The sequence below is a fragment of the Lissotriton helveticus genome, chromosome 9 (assembly GCF_964261635.1).
Source record: "Lissotriton helveticus chromosome 9, aLisHel1.1, whole genome shotgun sequence".
Classification (NCBI taxonomy): domain Eukaryota; kingdom Metazoa; phylum Chordata; class Amphibia; order Caudata; family Salamandridae; genus Lissotriton; species Lissotriton helveticus.
The window spans coordinates 1068714960-1068735791 of NC_136070.1; the positions used below are offsets into that span (position 1 = coordinate 1068714960).

General features: G+C 42.1%; 1 protein-coding gene across 1 annotated transcript in view; it reads right to left on the reverse strand.

Moving 5' to 3' along the window:
• ACAD9 (acyl-CoA dehydrogenase family member 9) overlaps positions 1-20832 on the reverse strand; it is a 360785-nt gene that overhangs the window by 189908 nt on the left and 150045 nt on the right. Inside the window, exons 10-11 of the mRNA XM_078661437.1 lie at positions 16198-16268; positions 8542-8661 (exon numbers count right to left, since the gene is read on the reverse strand). Coding sequence (XP_078517563.1) covers positions 8542-8661; positions 16198-16268 — 191 coding nt within the window. The remainder of the gene's footprint in view (positions 1-8541; positions 8662-16197; positions 16269-20832) is intronic.

The following is a 20832-nucleotide window of genomic DNA, read 5'->3' on the forward strand; positions in this document are numbered from 1 at the left end:
TAACTCTGCTAAAAATCATAATGCTTCTTCAGTGTAACTTTACCTCACTAAACATATTTAAAGCATGCATCTTGAATTTGGGTAAGTACTTTTTTAGGTATCATGAGCCACTTGAGACTTCCCCTTTAGTGCATACGCTCAACAATGGTAATAAATAGCACATTACAACCTGCACATCTGAACATTTAGTATGTATTTAAGTTTCTTATGGTGTTCAGTCATCTCACCTATCAATAATTTGTTCTAATTCTTTTTACTAACTGCAGATCCATGGTTAATTAACTCCACTGATAGTGCTCTGTCCTTACTTGTAGACTGATCATCTAATTGTGGAAGTGAGTACATGGTTACCACTTAAATTATCACAGAAATGAATAGCCATGAAAAATGTAGGCTACTTAAATGTCAATTCAACCCTGCTCTGACAGTCAGAAAATTGAACATGGTTGTGGGGGTTCGAAGTACGCATTAATGAGAATAAGGAATGTACAAAGTCAGAAGTTCAAAATGAAAATGTGAAACTCTGAAAACGCAGGATTGTACCGGAATATGGATTGAAGACGTTGTGACCGGATTCAGTTTGCTGCGCGTTTCCTTCTTCTGCAGCCCGAGTGAGGCTGCCGTTTCTTGGAGTTGATTCACTGCCCCGCCTGGACCTTGCATCACGCTACGGGGGTCGGGTCTCTCCTGCGCTCACACGTGCAGCCGGCGTTGGACCGCCTCCCACTGCCTCGGGGTAGGGCATGCCACTAAGTTTGTTCCTGGTTTTGGTCCTTGGTTCTGGACCTCCGGAGTCGGCGCTGAATACCGCGATCTGTCGGCACTCCGCTGGTATCCCCCCTCCCCCGCCGCACGATCATTGCCCTACCCGCTGCCGCCGGCAATTGCCGTTTCGCTGCTTTGCTGCCGCCCGTCTTGGGAGGCAGTACTTGGGGAGATAACGCCTAACGTAGACTGAGGTTGCTGTGGAGGGAAGCCAAGCTGAGCAGAGCTGACGTGAGACCCTCTGAAGTTGGAGCATGCGGTGAGCTGGGGGGTTTGTACCCGATCTTTCCTTTTTCTTTCGGGAGGGGGTGGAGGAAGTAGCCTGGTTGAACATAAGACCTGGACTTAGTCCAAGGATAGTGGAATATGTGAAAGTACTGAGGCGACTTGAGAAAAGAACCCAGCCCCTCATAAGGGGGACTAATGGACAAGCCTCATATAGAGAGTCTCAGAGGAAGTGAGCTAGGGGTAACCGGTGTTCGGTACCCTGAGAAGTGCAGAGGTGGCGGCAAGACGGAGCTTGACCCCCAGCAGAATTTGCTGGTCAGAGGCTGCTGCAGGTCCGGCACAAAGGAGAAACGTCTCAGCCACAGTCAACCTACGAAGAAATTCTGCCCCATCTGATTTATTTTTATACCTCAAGGCAAACCAGGTCGACCCATCCCCGGATACATCAACATTAACACCAACAAAAATTCAAAGTAAATCAAGATTTAAAGAAGGACTTAAAGAAGAAATTGAACAAGACGGTTGTTGGATTGAGCCCAATGCATGGATTACATCAATGATCCCAGTTAGGAGAAGGGGGAAAGATTGGGGGCCTAAATTGCACCTGGGAAGGGAGATAGAGGCACTTAAAGATAAGGAAGGGGGCCAACAATCGGGGGTAAATAAAATCAGTAGATATACCCTGAGGAGTAGAGACATCTGGGGGATGAATAGCTCTTTTCCTAAGGCGGCGAGTCAAGAACCTCCACCTATACAAATAGCTACTTATGGGACAATCTCAAAATAAAATAAAATAAAAGCACCTGTACCGACCCTAAAACTAAAAACTCTTAACACTAATACCAGTACTAATACCAGTACTCCAGTTAAAAAAAAGGATTAAAAAAAACTAAAAATAAACAAAGCAGTACAAAAGTGACACCATCGTTAAGATCCTTTTTTAAGGTCCAAGGTGCAGAACCCGCAGAGAAAAAAAAAAGGTTACTACTCCTACCGGTCTACACCCAACAGAGGAGGTGGGAAGCGGCACGCCTTTTCTAAAACAAATCCTATCCCGATCTCCGAGAAATAAGACGCTAAGGGAGATGGAGACTCTTTCGCTACCTTTACCTCTACAAAATAGATATGAATTACTTGGACAGGAGATTGGCGAGATTGGCGAGACTAACGGGGTCTCAGAAAATCAGCTATTAGCTGCTCCCATCACAAATGTGACAGCGTCAGGAAAAGGACCAAGTGCTATACTAGATAAACCAAGTTCTGCAGGCTTCCTAGACTCTCCAGGTGCATCAAGCGAGAAGGATGTATGTCGTTACAATGCATGCTTTTATCACGCATGCCTTTACAGCGCAGGTTTTACAACGCAAGTCGTAACAACGACTTGCGTTGGGGGGTGCTGGATAGTGAATAGTTTAATTTACTATTCCAACTCCAGTCCCCGTGGATAGTAGGGAAGGTTTTGGATAGTAAATTAAACTATTACCTATCCTACAGCACCCTCCAGCGCAAGTCGTTGTAACGACTTGCGTTGTAAATCCTGCGTTGTAAAGGTACTGCATGGTAAAAGTTGCGTCGTAAAGGATGTTTCCCAGAGAGAAAGAGAGGTCATCTCACACTGAAGGATTACTAAATACACTGCTAATGGAGATCAGAGATAGGTTTGCGGTCTCTGAGAGTAATCAAATAAAGATCCAATCAGCTTGTGAAACTCTTGAAGCTAAGATGAATGCTATCTCAGATAGAGTCGGCGCCATGGAGGCAACGGTCGAGGACTTAACAAAAAAGGTTGGGAAAAACTCACAAGATATTCAGGCATTAAGGGGGGAGGATAAATTCTTGAAAGAAAAACTGGAGACCTTGGAAAATGCAGCAAGAAGGAATAACATCAGATTGTTAAATGTTCCCGAAAATTCAGAAGGCGAGGATATAAGAGTATTTGTTATCAATCTCTTGGCAGAATTCAATGCAGATATCGACAAGAAAACTCTCGAAGATGACATTCAAAGAGTTCATTGCGATCCCTATCTTAAAAAATCGGGAAAGAAAAATCCCAGGAAGATTCTGGTGAATTTTAAATCATTCACACTAAAAGAAAAAATATTGTCAGGGGGCCTAAAAGCAGGGACGTATAAAAAGGCTGATTAGACATTCCGTATGAGATCAGATATCTCCCACATTACACAAGAAAGGCAATGGGAGTTAGGAAATTTAATGCAGGAACTAAAAAGTCTTGGTGCAATGGTAAATGTACGCTTCCCCGCTTCACTGAAAGTTATGCGGAACAATAAAATACATTTTTTTAAAGATCCAGTTGAGGTGAATACTTTTATAAACCAGATAAAGAGTTCCACTTCTAGATAAGCGTTTCGGAAGTCATGCAAGAGACAGAGCCTAAAAACATTTTTTTTTTTAGGAACGCCTCTAATAGAGAATAAGGGAGGTTTCCCCAAGGGAGGGGGGGGGGGGTGGCCCAACCCACTAAAAATAAAGTTAAAAAAATGGTTTGAATAAGTGCACAGGGTGGGGGAGCATGTGAGAAAAAATAAAAAAATATATATCCTCATTTAAATTTGCTGATTTCAACATCTTTGGCCTTTTTTTATTATTTGGATTATTTTTGAATTACAATGTCTAAAAATATTAGAATAAATGACTTGGCAATCATGACATGGAACGTAAATGGTTTGAGGGTTCCTCGGAGAAGAGAAAGAATCTTGGAATTTTTGAGACTATCAGAATGTAAGGTTTTCTTGATACAGGAGTCTCATCTACTTAGAGAGGAATGGGCATCGATTTCAAAAAAACAGAAATGGATCGAATACTGCATTTGCACTAATCAAGCGTGTACAACAAAGGGAGTCGCTATATTAATTAAAAAAAACGGCATGTGCTATATTGAGTGATAGTATAGATGACCCAACAGAGAGATGGGCTGTTGCTAAATTTAAAATCAACTGATCAGGGATTACCCTAGCAAGCTATTACGGCCCTAATTTGGACGACCCCATACCCTTATCCCATTTGACAGATGTTAATGACTATACTATCTTAGGAGGTGACTTTAATATGGTCTTAAACCCCAGTAGTGACTCCACATCACATAGAGCTATATCAAGTACACGAAAAATGAGGAAAGCATTAACACAATTAATGTCCGATATAGGGCTAACAGATATCTGGAAGGATATGGCTAATAAGTCTAAAACTATAGGTGGGAAGTTTACTTTCCATAACAAAAAATCGAGACATAAGTCAAGGATTGATTTCTTTTTAGTTAGTGCAACAGTAGGTAAAAACACAAAACAAGTGAGTCATGCCCCTGAACATCTGGCAGACCACTCGGCAGTCATTTTAAAAACAACGATCAAAAAAGCACAAGTACCAAGAAGATGTACTATTAATCGGGGATTATTATTGGAAGATGATATTATTGAAAAGTTAAAGATAGAAACTAAAGAATTTTTTAATATTAATCTAAACTCTGCCTCGAATCAAATAGTCTGGGACACATACAAGGCCTTTTTAAGGGGGATAATACTAGCCATTTCTTGTACACAAGCAAAGAAGGTAAAAGAAGAAACAAAAAAACTTGAGGATGAAATACATAGACTATATAAGTGTCTAGAGGGAGACCAGGAGAATGATAAACTTTTAAGTAAATTAACCTCCGCTAAACATAAACTGGCCGATTTTTTAGAAATCATTATTAAAAAAAATGGGATGCAAGTAAACTTGCAAACCACGAATATGGGGAGGGTTGTGGTAAACTCCTCGCTTGGAAAATAAAAACTGAACAAACAAGGAATTGGAGCCCGGACACTAATATGATTGTTTCAGAAGACACTGAAATTGAGGAGACATTTGTCCAGTTTTATAAGAAACTATATACGAGGATATGACTCTGGAAGACACCTTGGTGGACAATTTCTTAGCAGAAGTGTCCCTCCCTACTCTTCAACAGGAAAATAAAGAGTTAATAAACTGCCCTATACGGCTGGAGGAAGTTACTCAAGCAATTAACTCCCTAAAAAAGGGTAAAGCAGCAGGACCTGACTCCATTCCAAACGACATTTATGAAGCATTAAAAGAGGAACTGTCACCTATCATCCTCCAACTCTTTAATTCTTCTTTTATAGAAGGAGAAACCCCCCCATATCTTGGGAAGATGCCACAATAATAATCCTCTTAAAACCCAATAAAAATCCACGTATATGCGAATCCTACCGTCTAATTTCACTCTTGAACTGCGACCACAAAATTTATACACAGATCATTACTAATCGTTTAGATAAAGTAATAGGATCGCTTATTCATCCTGACCAAAAGGGTTTTATGAAGGGGAGACAGCTTAGTGAATTAACCCATGATCTGATAGGAGCTATAGACATGGCCCAACGATATAAGTCTTCCTTGGCGGTAATGACATTCGATGCCGCCAAGGCATTTGACCGAGTCAACTGGGCATTCCTATTTAAAGTAATACAATCCTTTGATTTGGGGGAAAAATGCTTGGCAGCCATTAAGGCCATTTATAAGAACCCCTCAGCCAGAATCCTGGTTAATGGAAAACTAACCAGAGCAATACAGATTGGGAGAGGAACCAGACAAGGTTGCCCCCTCTCACCGTTACTTTTTAACATGTATATTGAGCCTTTGGCCAGCAAATTAAGAAACTCAGAAAATCATTCCTTTCACCTGTAATGGATGGGGGAAAAAAAAAAAAAAAAAAATCGGGCTATATGCAGACGACTTAATTGTCTTTACAGGAGATCTGGAAAAGTCGTATCCAGAAATCTGGCTAGAAATAGAAAACTTTGGAAAGGTCTCAGGCTATCTCCTCAATCAACAAAAAACAGAGTTATTAAAATGGAACACAAACTTCTATAGTGCCTATGAAAAAAAAGAGATAAGATATCTTGGAATTCAGATAGTCCAAAATATAGATAAAATCGCACAAGTTAATTTTGACAGAGTAACAAAAGAAGTAAGATCCCAATTACACTCTTGGGGGGCTCTGTGTCTCTCTTTTTTAGGCAAATCTAACCTAGTAAAAATGTCCATTCTACCAAAATATACATTTCTGTTTAATAATATCCCGCTGGAGTTCCCGAAAATATGGTTTAAGAAAGTTCAGGGTTTTTTTTCAAGCTTTACCTGGGGGAATAAACGTCTGCGGATTGCACACAGGAAATTTAGAAAGAAAAAGGAATATGGAGGGATCGCAAGCCCGGATCTGTTTTTATACATGTGTGCATTTCAACTAAAGAATTTTCGTCAACTGATGTGGGAGGACTCCAGATTCTCTCCTCTATTTAAAGCACTATCTAGAGACAGTACTCAACAAGCCGGATGTTATCTTTTAAAATTTGGCCATCCCAAATTTTTTAAAAGGATAAGGTTAAAGATTCTGATGTCAGCGGCAAAGCTTTGGTTTCAAGTGACCCGAATCTTAAAAATCCCATACTACAATGATATTAGCCCAATTTGGGATTCAACGGGGTTGCCACCATGTATGACGGATGCCTTGGCGTTGCCACTGAAAAAATGTGGGATTAATACTTGGGGTCAACTCATAATCGATGCAGAATTGATTTCATGGCCACATTTAATAGCAACCACTGGAAATCAAGTTTCAAAATTTAAATTCTACCAGCTGTTGAGCTGGACAAGAGCAATAGAAAAGGAAGTAAAAGGGAACTCGAACTTGGCATTTAAGATCTGCTCATACGGTAAAAAAAAAAAAGAAAAAAAAAAAAGAGGTAGCAGAATGGTATTGGTTACTCATTCAGAGTGGAGAAGAGGAGCAGGCCTCATTTAAGGAAATATGGAAGAAGGACCTGCCAGATGAAGACCTGGAAAAAAGCGGGCAAGTATCTATGTCTCTCCTATGGTCAAATGTAAATGCTGCTTCTTTAAAAAAAAAAAACACTTTTTTACAATCCACAAGGCCTATTGGACCCCTCAAAGGCTATCGAAAATGGGCACCCAAGTGATCAAGAAATGTCTTAAATGTGAGAAGAAAAAGCTAACGAGATCCACATGTTCTGGAGCTGCCCTGCTATTGCGTTATACTGGAGTAAAGTGGGTAAGATCATAGCTGATATAATGGAGAGGGAAATGAATATAACAATTTTAACAGTAATCTTTGGAGTACCCCCGAGGGAAGTAGAGGGTAGAGCACTTACAAAAAATCATAAGGCATTACTATTTGTTCTGATTCTATTAGCACGCAGGGAGCTTTGTATTAAATGGATATTACCATGCCCTCATAAGGAAGGGGAATGGATTCGATCCATTCAGAGGATAGCTATGTTAGATCAAGCTAGTACCCGCTCAAAAAAAGACTACATTTTGGGAAATTTGGGAGGCCTGGGCCGAGATACCAACGATACACATATAGACATGTTTGCTTGAATAAGGGAAATTGAATTTTGCTGTATCTAGATTTGTCTTGTTTTCTTTCTTTTTCCTTTCCTTTTTTTCTCCTTTTTTTTTTTCCAAGTCCTATGATTAAATAATATGCAACAGAGAACTGTCTGGGGGACGGGTCTGTTTGGCCATCCTCCGAGGTAAGGGGTTACATTGGCAGCCCAAATTTCAAGACTAAGGTGGAAACTTCGACAAGTAGACGAAGGTGCGGTCTTGGATATACAATGTATCCTTTTCTCCCCCGCGGGGGTGTAACCAAACCGGTAATTTACAAAATATATCCTTCACACACTTGGAAGGGTCTGAGATACCAAATCTTGAATTATTGTGCATATTATATTTAAATGAGGATAAAAAAAAAAAGTCAGAAGTTCAGTTTTTTGGTTCCTTCATTGCATCTCCACAGTATATAAATTTAAGGAACAGGATGAGGAGGAGCAGGATCTTTCTGAAAGGGCTACATATTGAGTCTGAACCTCTTGCAGCCATTAAGGCTTTCATCTCTGCTACAAAACTAGATTCTTTGAGATGCTCACAATGGGCCTATACCACATTCTTAAAAGAAGGTGAAATGTCCCAAACTCCAGTTTTATACCTTTGTAAGCTACCCCTACCATCCCCGTAAAGTAAAATTAGTGGCAGGACTCAAGCTACAGCCATTTTGCTAGAAATCCTCTGATTCAACCTTGGCCAGAGAGGAAGGGCTTGAGCCAGGTTTAAAGTGAAAGAATCATCTATGGGCAACACTATATTCCAGGTACTGTATGAAGGAGTTCACTCCACCCCCTTCCCCCCCCCTTCATGATGTGCTTGGTTCGAGTTTCGTAAGTACCGATACCAGAAAAGTTTGCAGAAAAACTTATGACAGACGTATTTCAATAATATTACTGAAGATTTGTTAGTTGTATTTATTCCAGCAGAGAACCATCAAACTGAGCTCTGTAGTTGGAAGACAGAAGGGGGACATTCTTTAGAATCAAAAGTAATGCTGCGATGTCCATTCCACCAGACACGTTCATATCGCTCCGACCAAGTAAGACAGACTCAAGTGGCACAAGCTGGAAAATACTATGTAAGAGTCATAGAGTCCTTGAATCCCAATATTCATCAACACATTACCTTAACCATTGCGGCTTCAAGAGAACAGTCTGGCAGTCCTGGTTTGTCCATCATTCCTGCAGTGAGATAGGCCATACTCTCCATTACATATGCTTTCTGAGCCATTAACGCAAATTTTTCCTGCCAAAGAGAGAAATACAAATGTATATATAAGTATCCCGATCAACAAAGGGAGAGACAGGGTTCAAGGGCACTCTTAGTCCCCAATCAATAGATACAAAAACAAAGGAAGAGTGTCCGTCAGTAAGGCGTGAGTGTGATCGAGATAGCACGTATTAATATGAGGCCAGCTGTAGTTGGTCAGAAGGCTGGGCTAACTTTCAAGAAAAAACTCATTATTTCTTCAAGAAACCCTCACTCACCCTAGTGGTGACATGCTTCAACATCGGGTCCACTAGGGAGATCGAGTACCTCCCGAGTGTGCTACGACGCCAGGAGACTGCGGAGCAGGTTGTTGTGAGAGTGAATGTGAAAAAAAGAGTGTAGTTAAAAATGTCAGCGGTTGTCCCAAAAAATCATTTATTCGCTGGTCAACTTGACATATTAAAAGTAAAAGCTATGTGCAGGGAAACTATCCACAAGAAATACAGGTGTTTCCCTGTTAGGGGAAGGTCAACATGTTTCTGCCCTTTAAGTGTGTGAGTTTACAGGGCTTTCGTCAGGACCAGTAAGTGGGTGTTACCTCAACAGGTATAGGCGCGCTAAGGCCTACCCTGCTGTAGGTTGTGAAAGTTAAAAACAGTGGCACTATGTGTAAAAATAAGTGCGTGAAAATACAAACCAAAAGGCTTGGGGATTTGCCTCTATTGCGAGGAGCCCAGAAGTCTGCAGGTAGGTAAAAGACAGACAGACAAACAAAACACAAAACACAAAAATGAGCAAATGGTCATTAATGATCATGGTTTGATGCCATGCAACTTCAGGTGTGGCGTGATACGTGCTAACAGACCTATCAATGGCCGTGGTCGGGGGGGATCACGTTGTAGAGTGGAAGTTGTGCCCAAGACCCTTGGTGATGGGCCTCAACTAGGGCCAGGGTAGTGTGACCTGGCGCAGTAAAAATAGTGAGGTAATGCAACGGGGGCTTGAAGTGCTAAGTCCGTCCGTGTGGGAAGCCAGGTAGGCTGCCCATAATAGTAACATTACCTATGGTAAGAGTACGGAGAAATATTCCCCGAAGAGTGATGTAATAAAACAAAGCTACGTAATAGTAATGCGCAGCCCTGCTGGCCGTGAATTAGAGAGCTTAAAGTGGCACACTAATTGAGAATATCGGTGGCAGAGTCCTCACTTGTATTCAGTATGAACCACGCCCCATAGATTCAGAGGGGGGGTGGGAGCGACAATGGCACACCCTGTCAGGGTAAAAACAAAAACACACACAAAGGAGAGTTCAAGGAGAGTAGGCAGAAGCTCACACTCAAACACTTAGCTTGTTAAGATGTCAGGTCGCTTGTACATACGCCCGCAACGCTCAGCACCCTCTCGGCACCTAGCTGTCCCCGCTGGATCTCGTGGATCACGAGCGAGGAACAAGCCCGGCGCTAAGAGAGGGAGGCGTCGGGACGTCGTCCAATCACGAGCGTTGACTAGAAAGAGGCTTGGGACGACGACGCGAGGCTTGCTTCCCAAGCCTCTTTCTAGTCAACGCTCGTGATTGGACGACGTCCCGACGCCTCCCTCTCTTAGCAAGCATCTTAACAAGCTAAGTGTTTGAGTGTGAGCTTCTGCCTACTCTCCTTGAACTCTCCTTTGTGTGTGTTTTTGTTTTTACCCTGACAGGGTGTGCCATTGTCGCTCCCACCCCCCCTCTGAATCTATGGGGCGTGGTTCATACTGAATACAAGTGAGGACTCTGCCACCGATATTCTCAATTAGTGTGCCACTTTAAGCTCTCTAATTCACGGCCAGCAGGGCTGCGCATTACTATTACGTAGCTTTGTTTTATTACATCACTCTTCGGGGAATATTTCTCCGTACTCTTACCATAGGTAATGTTACTATTATGGGCAGCCTACCTGGCTTCCCACACGGACGGACTTAGCACTTCAAGCCCCCGTTGCATTACCTCACTATTTTTACTGCGCCAGGTCACACTACCCTGGCCCTAGTTGAGGCCCATCACCAAGGGTCTTGGGCACAACTTCCACTCTACAACGTGATCCCCCCCGACCACGGCCATTGATAGGTCTGTTAGCACGTATCACGCCACACCTGAAGTTGCATGGCATCAAACCATGATCATTAATGACCATTTGCTCATTTTTGTGTTTTGTGTTTTGTTTGTCTGTCTGTCTTTTACCTACCTGCAGACTTCTGGGCTCCTCGCAATAGAGGCAAATCCCCAAGCCTTTTGGTTTGTATTTTCACGCACTTATTTTTACACATAGTGCCACTGTTTTTAACTTTCACAACCTACAGCAGGGTAGGCCTTAGCGCGCCTATACCTGTTGAGGTAACACCCACTTACTGGTCCTGACGAAAGCCCTGTAAACTCACACACTTAAAGGGCAGAAACATGTTGACCTTCCCCTAACAGGGAAACACCTGTATTTCTTGTGGATAGTTTCCCTGCACATAGCTTTTACTTTTAATATGTCAAGTTGACCAGCGAATAAATGATTTTTTGGGACAACCGCTGACATTTTTAACTACACTCTTTTTTTCACATTCACTCTCACAACAACCTGCTCCGCAGTCTCCTGGCGTCGTAGCACACTCGGGAGGTACTCGATCTCCCTAGTGGACCCGATGTTGAAGCATGTCACCACTAGGGTGAGTGAGGGTTTCTTGAAGAAATAATGAGTTTTTTCTTGAAAGTTAGCCCAGCCTTCTGACCAACTACAGCTGGCCTCATATTAATACGTGCTATCTCGATCACACTCACGCCTTACTGACGGACACTCTTCCTTTGTTTTTGTATATAAGTATCCCACCTAAACGTTACTGGGACGAAAGACAAATAAAAAGTGAAATGCAGACGCAGGTGATCTCAGACAGCCACTCACAATACATATCAAAAATTGAGCAAATCTGGTGTACTATCACACAAAACCTTGCAAGTGTTTTACTTAGGTTTTACATTAATGTTCATATTATCGATCAAGGACAATATACTCACAATAAGGAAAAAACATCAGGCACACATGCTTTATTTACTTACATGGAGCTATTGTCAAAGATAAGCAGACACAATAGTAAGTATAAGTCAGTCACTGTAATGATTCTTAACTCTTAGTCCCATTATCTCCCCACCTTATCTGGTGCTGGAGGCTGGCAGCATAGAGGCTAAGAGGAACACTTAGGCCATCATAAAAAAGATACATTTTTGAGTAAGAGCCTGAACAAGTTGCCACCACTCATGATATCAAACAGACATGGTGAAAGAAATCCATTCAAACTGCTTTGACCAATGCACATTTGCATATAGAGGTTGCCACTTAAGGTTGTTATCACTACAATATGTTTTTATTCAAGTCCGCTAAGACAGGGGGCTGCGAATGGTATGACAGATGGCTCGAACGAAGAGTGTCTCCTGCCCGTCCCCGTCCCAGGATGACTGCTTAACACAGTATGCTATATGGGAAAATAGGCACGTAGCACACACCCACACTCCACTGAACCAGACCCGGACCAGAACACACTCAATTATTACGAGACGCATTGGAGATCGGGGTGAAACTATGCTGCAGGAATGTTCTCGGTTACTGTTGCGGGCCAAGACTGGGAAATGTATTGTAATGTTTGTATAATGCATTAATGACAATAAAGAAATGTTGAAAACATTTTTTTTACTAAGACAAAAATGTCCAGATTTAGGACATTTAACAATTCAGAATAATCAAACATTGAAATGCATCTACTAACCAATACAAGTCACAAAAGGGAATAAACTAAGGTATAATCTGTTTGAGAAAGAGCCAACAGAAGGAGAGTGGCAATGGCGGGGACCTGTGAAGCAGTCTCCAATGAGCTCAGCGGGTCGTGCCCTTGACAAAGGCCATAATCTGATCAAATATGGCAATTTGTTATCAGAATAAAGAAATTTGACGGTAGCTGGTCACTACATATCACAGATATAAAAGCAAGACAAGCTCTACTTTGGTGCTGGTCTGAGGACAACACTGGATATTAGTGTGGTGAATTCCAAGGTGGTAGCCGCTGCATGATTCCTAATGATAGAAAAGTCATCTGGCTCAATTCAGGATCCAGTGAAGCAAATGCAGGACAGCTGCAGCGATGCCACCAAATCTACCTGCCCTAAAGGATTGCATGGTTGCCAACATTTGAAACAAGCATTGGCATAGCCAATAGCTCTTGCCTCTGGGACCTTATAAGTGTTTAGTTATCCAGCACAATATCCTTGGTGCAACAACATCAAGTGTTGCATGGCTAAACACTTATAAGTTCCCAAAGGCGAGACCTATTGGCTATGCCAATGCTTGTTCCTATTGAAGTCAGTGGAGTGACGCCGTCACTAAAAACAAAGGCCCTGGCTGCAGCCCTAAATAATTATCAGTGGCGGAGATTATTTCAAGCATTCCAACTCACACTTTTTGGATTACTTCACATTTAAATATTCAGTTATGTACAAGCGAACTTCATACTCCATTTAGGCAAAACGATCTCAAAAAATGACAAATATTTTTGTTCAAATAATGTATTCGAATGAACTATTAAAATTCAGATATGGAAAAACATTGTCAAAACGTTCTGAAATGCATTTCATTTTGCTTTGACAAAAACCGTAAGAACGAATATCAACTGAATACGTTTCTGGGAAGCATTTTTGGACCGACTGCTACCGTACAGATGACGCGTCTTTTAAAATTATCATTAAAATGTATTGATTTTGTAACCTAGAGTGGATGGTCGCCAGTCATTAGAATATAGGCTTGGGGAATTGTTTAACAAAAGGACCTCCATCTTCTCAAAATTAAGTTTAAGGCAGATAAGGGCTATCCATTCAGTAACAGCAGGCACACATCTAATCTAATCGATTTGTATAGCGCACGGCTACTCAGAAGCTTCTCCGAGCTGACTCAACCAGTAGATCACAGAATCAGCCCAGCTTGGATCTGTGCGGAGGAAGGTTAGGGAAAAGCCATGTCTATACAGCCTTGGTGAAGGCCAATTCAGAATGTGACTGATGCAGTGTGAAACCCAAGGAGTTCCATAATCTAGATGCCAGAAATTTAAAGGAGCTGCCAACCCAACTGAATCTATGAATACTGGGCGTTGTTGCAAGAGAACAGGTGGCTGATCTTGGGGATCTACTTGGGTAGTAAGGTTGAACCATGGTAAAATAATCTGAGACCCCTTCCTGTAGAAAGCCCCATAGGTGATGCACAGAGATTTAAATTGAACTTGTTGCTCTATAGGTAGCCAATGAAGGTCAGCAAAGGCTCTCCTTTTGAATTGGCGCCTTGGAATTTTGAAGAGGAAACGAGAAGAGGCATTTTGGATTATTTGCAACCTCTTCTTTACACAGCAAGGGGGCCCTAAATATAGGGAATTTATTTCCATAATCCAGCTGGGATAGAACCAAGGCCTGGATGATGAGTGTCTGAGGAAAAGGGGGCAAAAGATCAAGCTCTTTCCTCAGAAGTCTGGAATGCCAAAGCATTTTGCAGCTAGCGAGTTTGCCTGTCCTTCCATTATATCTAACCAGATGCCCAGACTTTTTATTTAATTATTTGGGGTTGGGGCAGCTCTTAGGCATTCCAGCCAGGGGAAAAGGCTCTCTCTTAGCCTCATTATTTACAAACAACATACACTACCATAAGCCAGTCAGTCAGTCAATCACTTTTATTCGATTTTTGACAATCATAAAAAGAACAGGATACAGTTCATGATATACACAAGACAAAAAGTAACTACATAGTATATCTACACAATGTATCATACAACAAATCATCAGTTTACATAAGAGTTTTAAAATAGTATATACAAGTTCTGTATCACAGTACAATGTAGAAAAAATTTCATAGAAAAAAGGATTAAAAGATCAAAACGTCTATTAAAAATACATTAAGACATGTCGTTTATAATTAGTCCTTTAATTCCTTTACTACGCATTTTGTTAATACGGACACCTGCTGCTAAAAAGTTTGCAACATGGAAAGTGATTCATGCATTATGCAAAAGTTGCAGAAATAAGAGCGCTGGCCTAACCTGTAGGAAGCCAGCCTCTCGGATGATTGGAACAAGATATTTCCTCCTGATTTGAGCATAATGGTCACAGAACATAATAAAATGTAGAGTGTCCTGAGATGAAAACTGATCACAATCACATGGCTTAGTGTTATCGGGTGTATCCCATCTATAGTAGGTGCCCAACAAAAAGTGTATCAGGTTTAAACGAAATCTAATTAAAAGAAAGCGATGAAATGGTTTATTTACATATACCAGGTAGGGTTCTGGGCCTGGGACAGTCTTAAGCATAAAATTTCTTCTAACCATTGTTTTTTTTAGCTCTATTTCCTCCCGCTCTGCTGTAAAGAGGTTTATCAATGATGTCTTTATCATCTTGACATCCTCCTTTTGAATGCCATCTGGGCAGTTAAAGAGATCGCTACGGCCCACCTGGGTTAACATAGTTTTTACATACATCAGCCATGGAATCTTTAAGGCTCCATCCATGCTCAGGCAGTCTTTGAGGATTTTGTGATTTAATGTAATTTCCTCATTAAGCCAAGTTTTGAGCCAAGAAATAATGGGGGCAGATTTTATGATGTCTGTAACATACCCAGTACCCAGCTCTGAGTGAATTGTAAAAGTAGGGGTAGACTGGGGGACGGCAAGTAATGATCTAAAGAACCTATTTTCCGCCCTTTGGATGGGGGCTGGGTTTGTGTATCCCCATATTGAAGCCCCATAGATGGCAATTGCCAAACACTTAGCATTATAAACCTTGAGAATTGCATTCATTGGGCGTGACCCCATTTTTTAACAAAATTCAATATAGCTCCAGCAGATCTAGTAACTGCGTTTGATTTGGACTTATGTTGGGCCCCCCAATTGCCTTTATCATCAAATAACACACCCAGGTATGTAAAGGAGGGAACCCTTTGAACTTCCTTTCCTGTGCAGGTGAAAGTTATAAATGCATGAACATTGTTTTTTTGTCTTCGCAGGGTCATTAGGAAGGGAGTAGACCGTGTCCGTCTAGAACCCCCCTGCTTATCCATGATCTGTACTGCTTTGAAGAAGACTGTGCCGTGCGGACTGCATTTACGACAGAGACCTGTCTCTTCCAAGACAGCATGTCGCAATAAAGCAACTGTTTTACAGCAGAAGGACATCGGTTCCAAGACCACAGAAAGGGACAAAGGATACTGCTCTTTAGATGCATCTGTGCCCTCTTCATATATCACTATAACATGTTTCTGCCATGAGAGGCTCTAACACTAGAATTCAAAACATAAAAGACAATTCTTAGAGTTTGAGAGTTCACTTGGTGTCCTAATCAGAATCTGCATTACTTGAGCCGACGTATTGCTTATGAGCAGTTCTTGTAATGGTTTCCATAAGGGGATATTTACTCAGAATCAGTGACCTTGATCTTTTTAAAAGAGAGCTAGAGACCATTACCATTTTACCATACGCTGGTCATTTGCAAGACGTACACATCACAGACCCAAGGGGATGACATACCTGGATCAACCCAAATTCACCCAGTTTCTTATTGAACTGTTTTCGGGTCCCAGCATATTCTGCAGTTGTTTCTAAAAGTTAATAAATAAAGTAAATCAAGTGGCAAACCAATGTTGACCACTGTTATAAAAGTATCTGCACATACAAAAATATACAACGCAAATATCACACACAGGTAATATATCTTTGTATTTATGCAAAATGTGCCTGTGTCCTGACTCAGAGTTCTGTCCCCAAGCCTTAAGATCCTTGCAGCCCACTAGAAACTCATTGAAACATTGGGACCAATTTCACAGGCATTTAAACATGGTTGCAAATCTACAAATTAGATGACTGAAAAAATCATGGGATTCTTTCACTCTATTTAGTTGACATTATTTTACATAACACGGCTGACCCAATCATCTTCACACAGAAGGTAAAGGGTTGAAACAAAATCTATGCCATTTATGTGAACAGCAGATATAAAGTTTTATATGAAATGTCCAGAGCCAGAGAGATAAATAATTGTGACATGAAGTATAATTTACAAATAACTCTGTATTAATATATTCAATTTCATTATCTGAAAGTGACCATCAGATGTAGTGCATTTACACGCCTATGAACGATCTGAACATCAGTTTTTAAAAACCTGTTTAATGAACAAGCTTCTTCTGGACCGTTTTCCTTATTTTTATAAGATTACATTCCAAATCTTTAATACATTTTGCAATCCATCCTATTATGGAAATGAAGTAAAGGCAATCGTTTGTAAAACATGACAGTTCATATAAATGGGGAAGTAAAATTAATGCAGTTGTAATGATGACACTTCCCTAGTGCACAGCGACACAAAACGTCTTGAAGCACTATGTGTAGTTTACCAGCAATATATACACAACCAGTTCCAACTGGGTTAGATTTCTAAACTCACTTTAGATTTAGAAAAAAAGGAGGTCTAGCAAATGAACAAGTTACTGACCTTTCGTGACACTCTTCCTGGTGGATAATCTAATCGTAGATTCCCCATCTTTAGACTATCCCCAGGTTCCAGACCGGATGTGGATAATCTTGTGTGCTGATGAGTGGCGCCTTGTGTCTTCACAATCACTGCGTGCTGCACCAGAAGTAAAGGAGCAGAGCCTCATATAAGCGCCACCCCGGCTCAGTGACATCAGGTTTCATGAATTTCCTCCTCCCACAACCTCAGACGGAAAGCCATCAAACACATTGCAGAAGATAGTGTTCCAAAATATAACTGGGAATTTTATTATGTTCAGGAGTGGACTCCACAGGAGAGAAGAGTTAGGAGGGCAGTGAGAAATCTGTGGTTAGATACAGTATGCACCAGAAAGAGTGTAACCTAAGGTAACTATATTTTTCTTATGATGGATAAGTATGTGGTATTTATTCTGGATGTGAGATTCCTCACATTCAGTATAAATACCACAGCAGTACCCCCCAAAGGCTCAGGGTCTAAAGAGTAGACTCCAAATAGGAAATCTTGCAGGACTGGGCACACAAAATGGCCTGCCAGGCAGACCTGGCTGTCAAGGAAATGAAGTAGTGTCTGCTGAATGTGTGACCCGACGCTCACATTGCTGTTTCACAGCTGTTAACAACTTGCATCTCTTGCTAATGGTGTTCTAGCAGCTTGGCTCTAGTGGAATGATCCAGCAGGCCTTTATCCAGTAGCATCTTGGCCAGAGGGAAGCGGATATTGATGCAAAAGACTGGAGTCCTTAACCCTGTTGGAATGAGCCCGCAGGCCTTCAGGGTCCGCACCTTGGCCAGTGCGAAGAAGGCTCTGATGCAATAGACCATCAATCTTGACAAGGCCCATTTCTGCAATACCTTCCTTTTCTTTGCAGCAGATACCCCCAAAAAGAGCTGACCATAAACATAATGTTCTTTTGTACGGCCACTTGAGAAACTCTACGCTCATTTATGCTCAAGCTTATGGAGCCTCTCCCCCTCTTTCGAAAGGTGACGTGGTACAAACACTGGCAGAGTAATATAGATGCCAATGTGAAGTGTCACAACTTTGGGTAAGAAAGCTGACCAGGCATTCAGGGCGGTTGCACAGAGTGCCTGTATTTCACCCATGCGATGAACAATGGCAATGAAGAAAATAGTTTTGAGCGTCAGGAGTTGCAGTGAACAGCTGAATATCAGCTCAAAGAGTGTGCACATAATAAATGTCTACACTAAGTTCAAATCTCTTGGTGGCATATAAAATTGACTTAACTGGAAACATGCGAGTCAGAACCTTGATAAACACACATTAGAATAGGTGGTTTAAATAGGTTTGATCAGGTAAATACAAAAAGGCTGAAAGGGCCAACACATAACCCTTCACTATGACCACTGAAGGGCATTGCAGGGCCAACAATAGAACATATATAGGGGGTGTGACCTCTAATGTAATCCAGCTGAATCCTCACCATTTCCACAACTGCCACCCAAAATTGCCTGCCCTCATCCCTCGACACCGGAGGGTTCGCAGTGGAGTCTGCATAGGGCTGCAAGACCTGTGTGGGCTATAGGTGAACACTGAGCTTTACTTTAAAGAAAATTATGGCTTTGTTGTGTCCAAAGTGGTGTTGTGGGAAGCATATAAGACGGTTGTCTGTGACAGCACCCAAAACTTGATAGATCAAAAAAAGAAGTAGGCTGTAGGGCCCTGGAGCAGCTTCAGTCTGCTTCAGAAGATGGTGGGTGTTCCGTGATCAGAGCTAGATTATCCCAGGCTTAGCCAGTTGTAACTCCTGGGAGCCGAATACCAAGACGTGGCACAGGAAGTGGCGAAGAAGCAAATGCTTGCCACATTATATAGGCTATACGACATCAGGGATAAGGCCAGGAAACTCCTGGCATGGCATGGGGGGAGGGAAACAGAGGCCAGATAGGTGCACCAGATAGTGGAAGCAGGTGGTGAATGTTATGACACTGATGAGGGCATCATCAGGGCCTTCACCCGTTATTATGGGAGGTTCTACAAGGCTAGACCACTGCAAGACGCACAGCATATTATGCAGTACCTGGAGTCCTTAACCACTCCAGTGTTACATGCGAGGGCACAAGATGCACTGGATGCTGAAATCACGCTGACCGAGGTCAGGCTGCCACGGCAAAGCTGAAATTCAACAAAACCTGGGATACAATGAGATCCCCACGGAATTTTGTAAGCGTTATACCGACTGCTCTGGCCCACCTACTGAATATGTTTCTAGAGGCTGGTAAGCAGGGCACTCTACCGCCAGATCTCAGGCAAGCCTTCTCCCATGATTTTGACTAGTGGGATGGGGTTGATTGCCAATTCGATTTGTTGCATACCTTCAAAATACTGGAAGACTACGAGTGGGAACTGGACTTCACGCAGGACTGGCTCCTTGAACATTACTGGAAGCAGCCCGCGACTTGGAGCAGGACTTTTGTTTCAACCTTAACCTCTTATATTCGGCTACATAGAATTTCATCTCCTACTTCTGGATTACCTTCCAAGGCATGAGGACAAATTTAACGCACAACTTAGAGTTCTGAACAGAGCCCAAGCACCAAAAAACATGCTATGCAGGTCTGTAACCGTTATCTGCTTTCTGCACTCATGCCATGGTTTGAAGTCTGTCATTTTCAAGGGAGATATTGTCCCTGGCACACGGTAGAAGGTACATTACAACACCACAAGAAGACCAACAGAGTTGGGAGTGTAGCTCGAGATCATCAGAGTGCTGTAGTGGTGCTTATATGTGGCTGTGCTCCAACATTTCTGGGGCAGTAGTGAGTGACCTTAGACCAAATGGTGCAACCTATCATAGCATGTGTGCATTGCTGTAAAATGCTCAGGATCCAGTCTGGTGCCTGAGGATGTTCTAATGGTGAGGATTTTTTTTTAGGAAAATGGACCAGGACTCGTTTTGGTTTTTACATTTTGTCCTCCGTATGTAGGATAACCTCCTTTTGTTCTTGGAACTTGTGGGCAACAGTTTGCAGATGCCCAACCACTTCTAGGTGCTGTCAAACTCCGGAATGAGGCAGTCCACTGACTGCTTCCAAGCCACATCATAATTATTCAACGTCCTTCCAAGACGAGCTGGTGGGCAGGGACACGGGTGGGGCTAAGGACAGCTGTTACTGTCTCCTGCTTCGACACAGCCATATCCACTAGTTCCAGCCACTTTTGTGCGTTAGTGAGAGTGCTGGAGGAGAAGCCCAGCTCCTCCTACCAAAACATCCACCATACCAACACAAAAAGAGAAACCAAGGGTGGGAACTGGAAGGGGATAAAGTAGGATTTTTCTTAGTCCCTCCCCTTCCTGATTATGCGTCACACGACTACTTTGACTCTGAATGCCTCCTTGCCAGGAAAAGCATTTGTGAGAGGCAGAAGAAGCTATGTCTGTGCCCCAGCGAGGAGCTGAACACTGATTTTAAAGTAGACTTCGAAAGAATAAATATTGCTCTTTCTGTTGCACAGACACTTTCTGTGCTAGAGGGAACGTCTGGATGCTGTTTGGATTTCTCTACACCTACGAAAGGGAAACAGCCTCCACCTTAATGCTGGTTCACAGACACACACACATATATATGCACCCCACTAAGGAGCCAAATGCTGTTCTGCTATTTGCTTCGCCTTATGAACAAATCCAATCA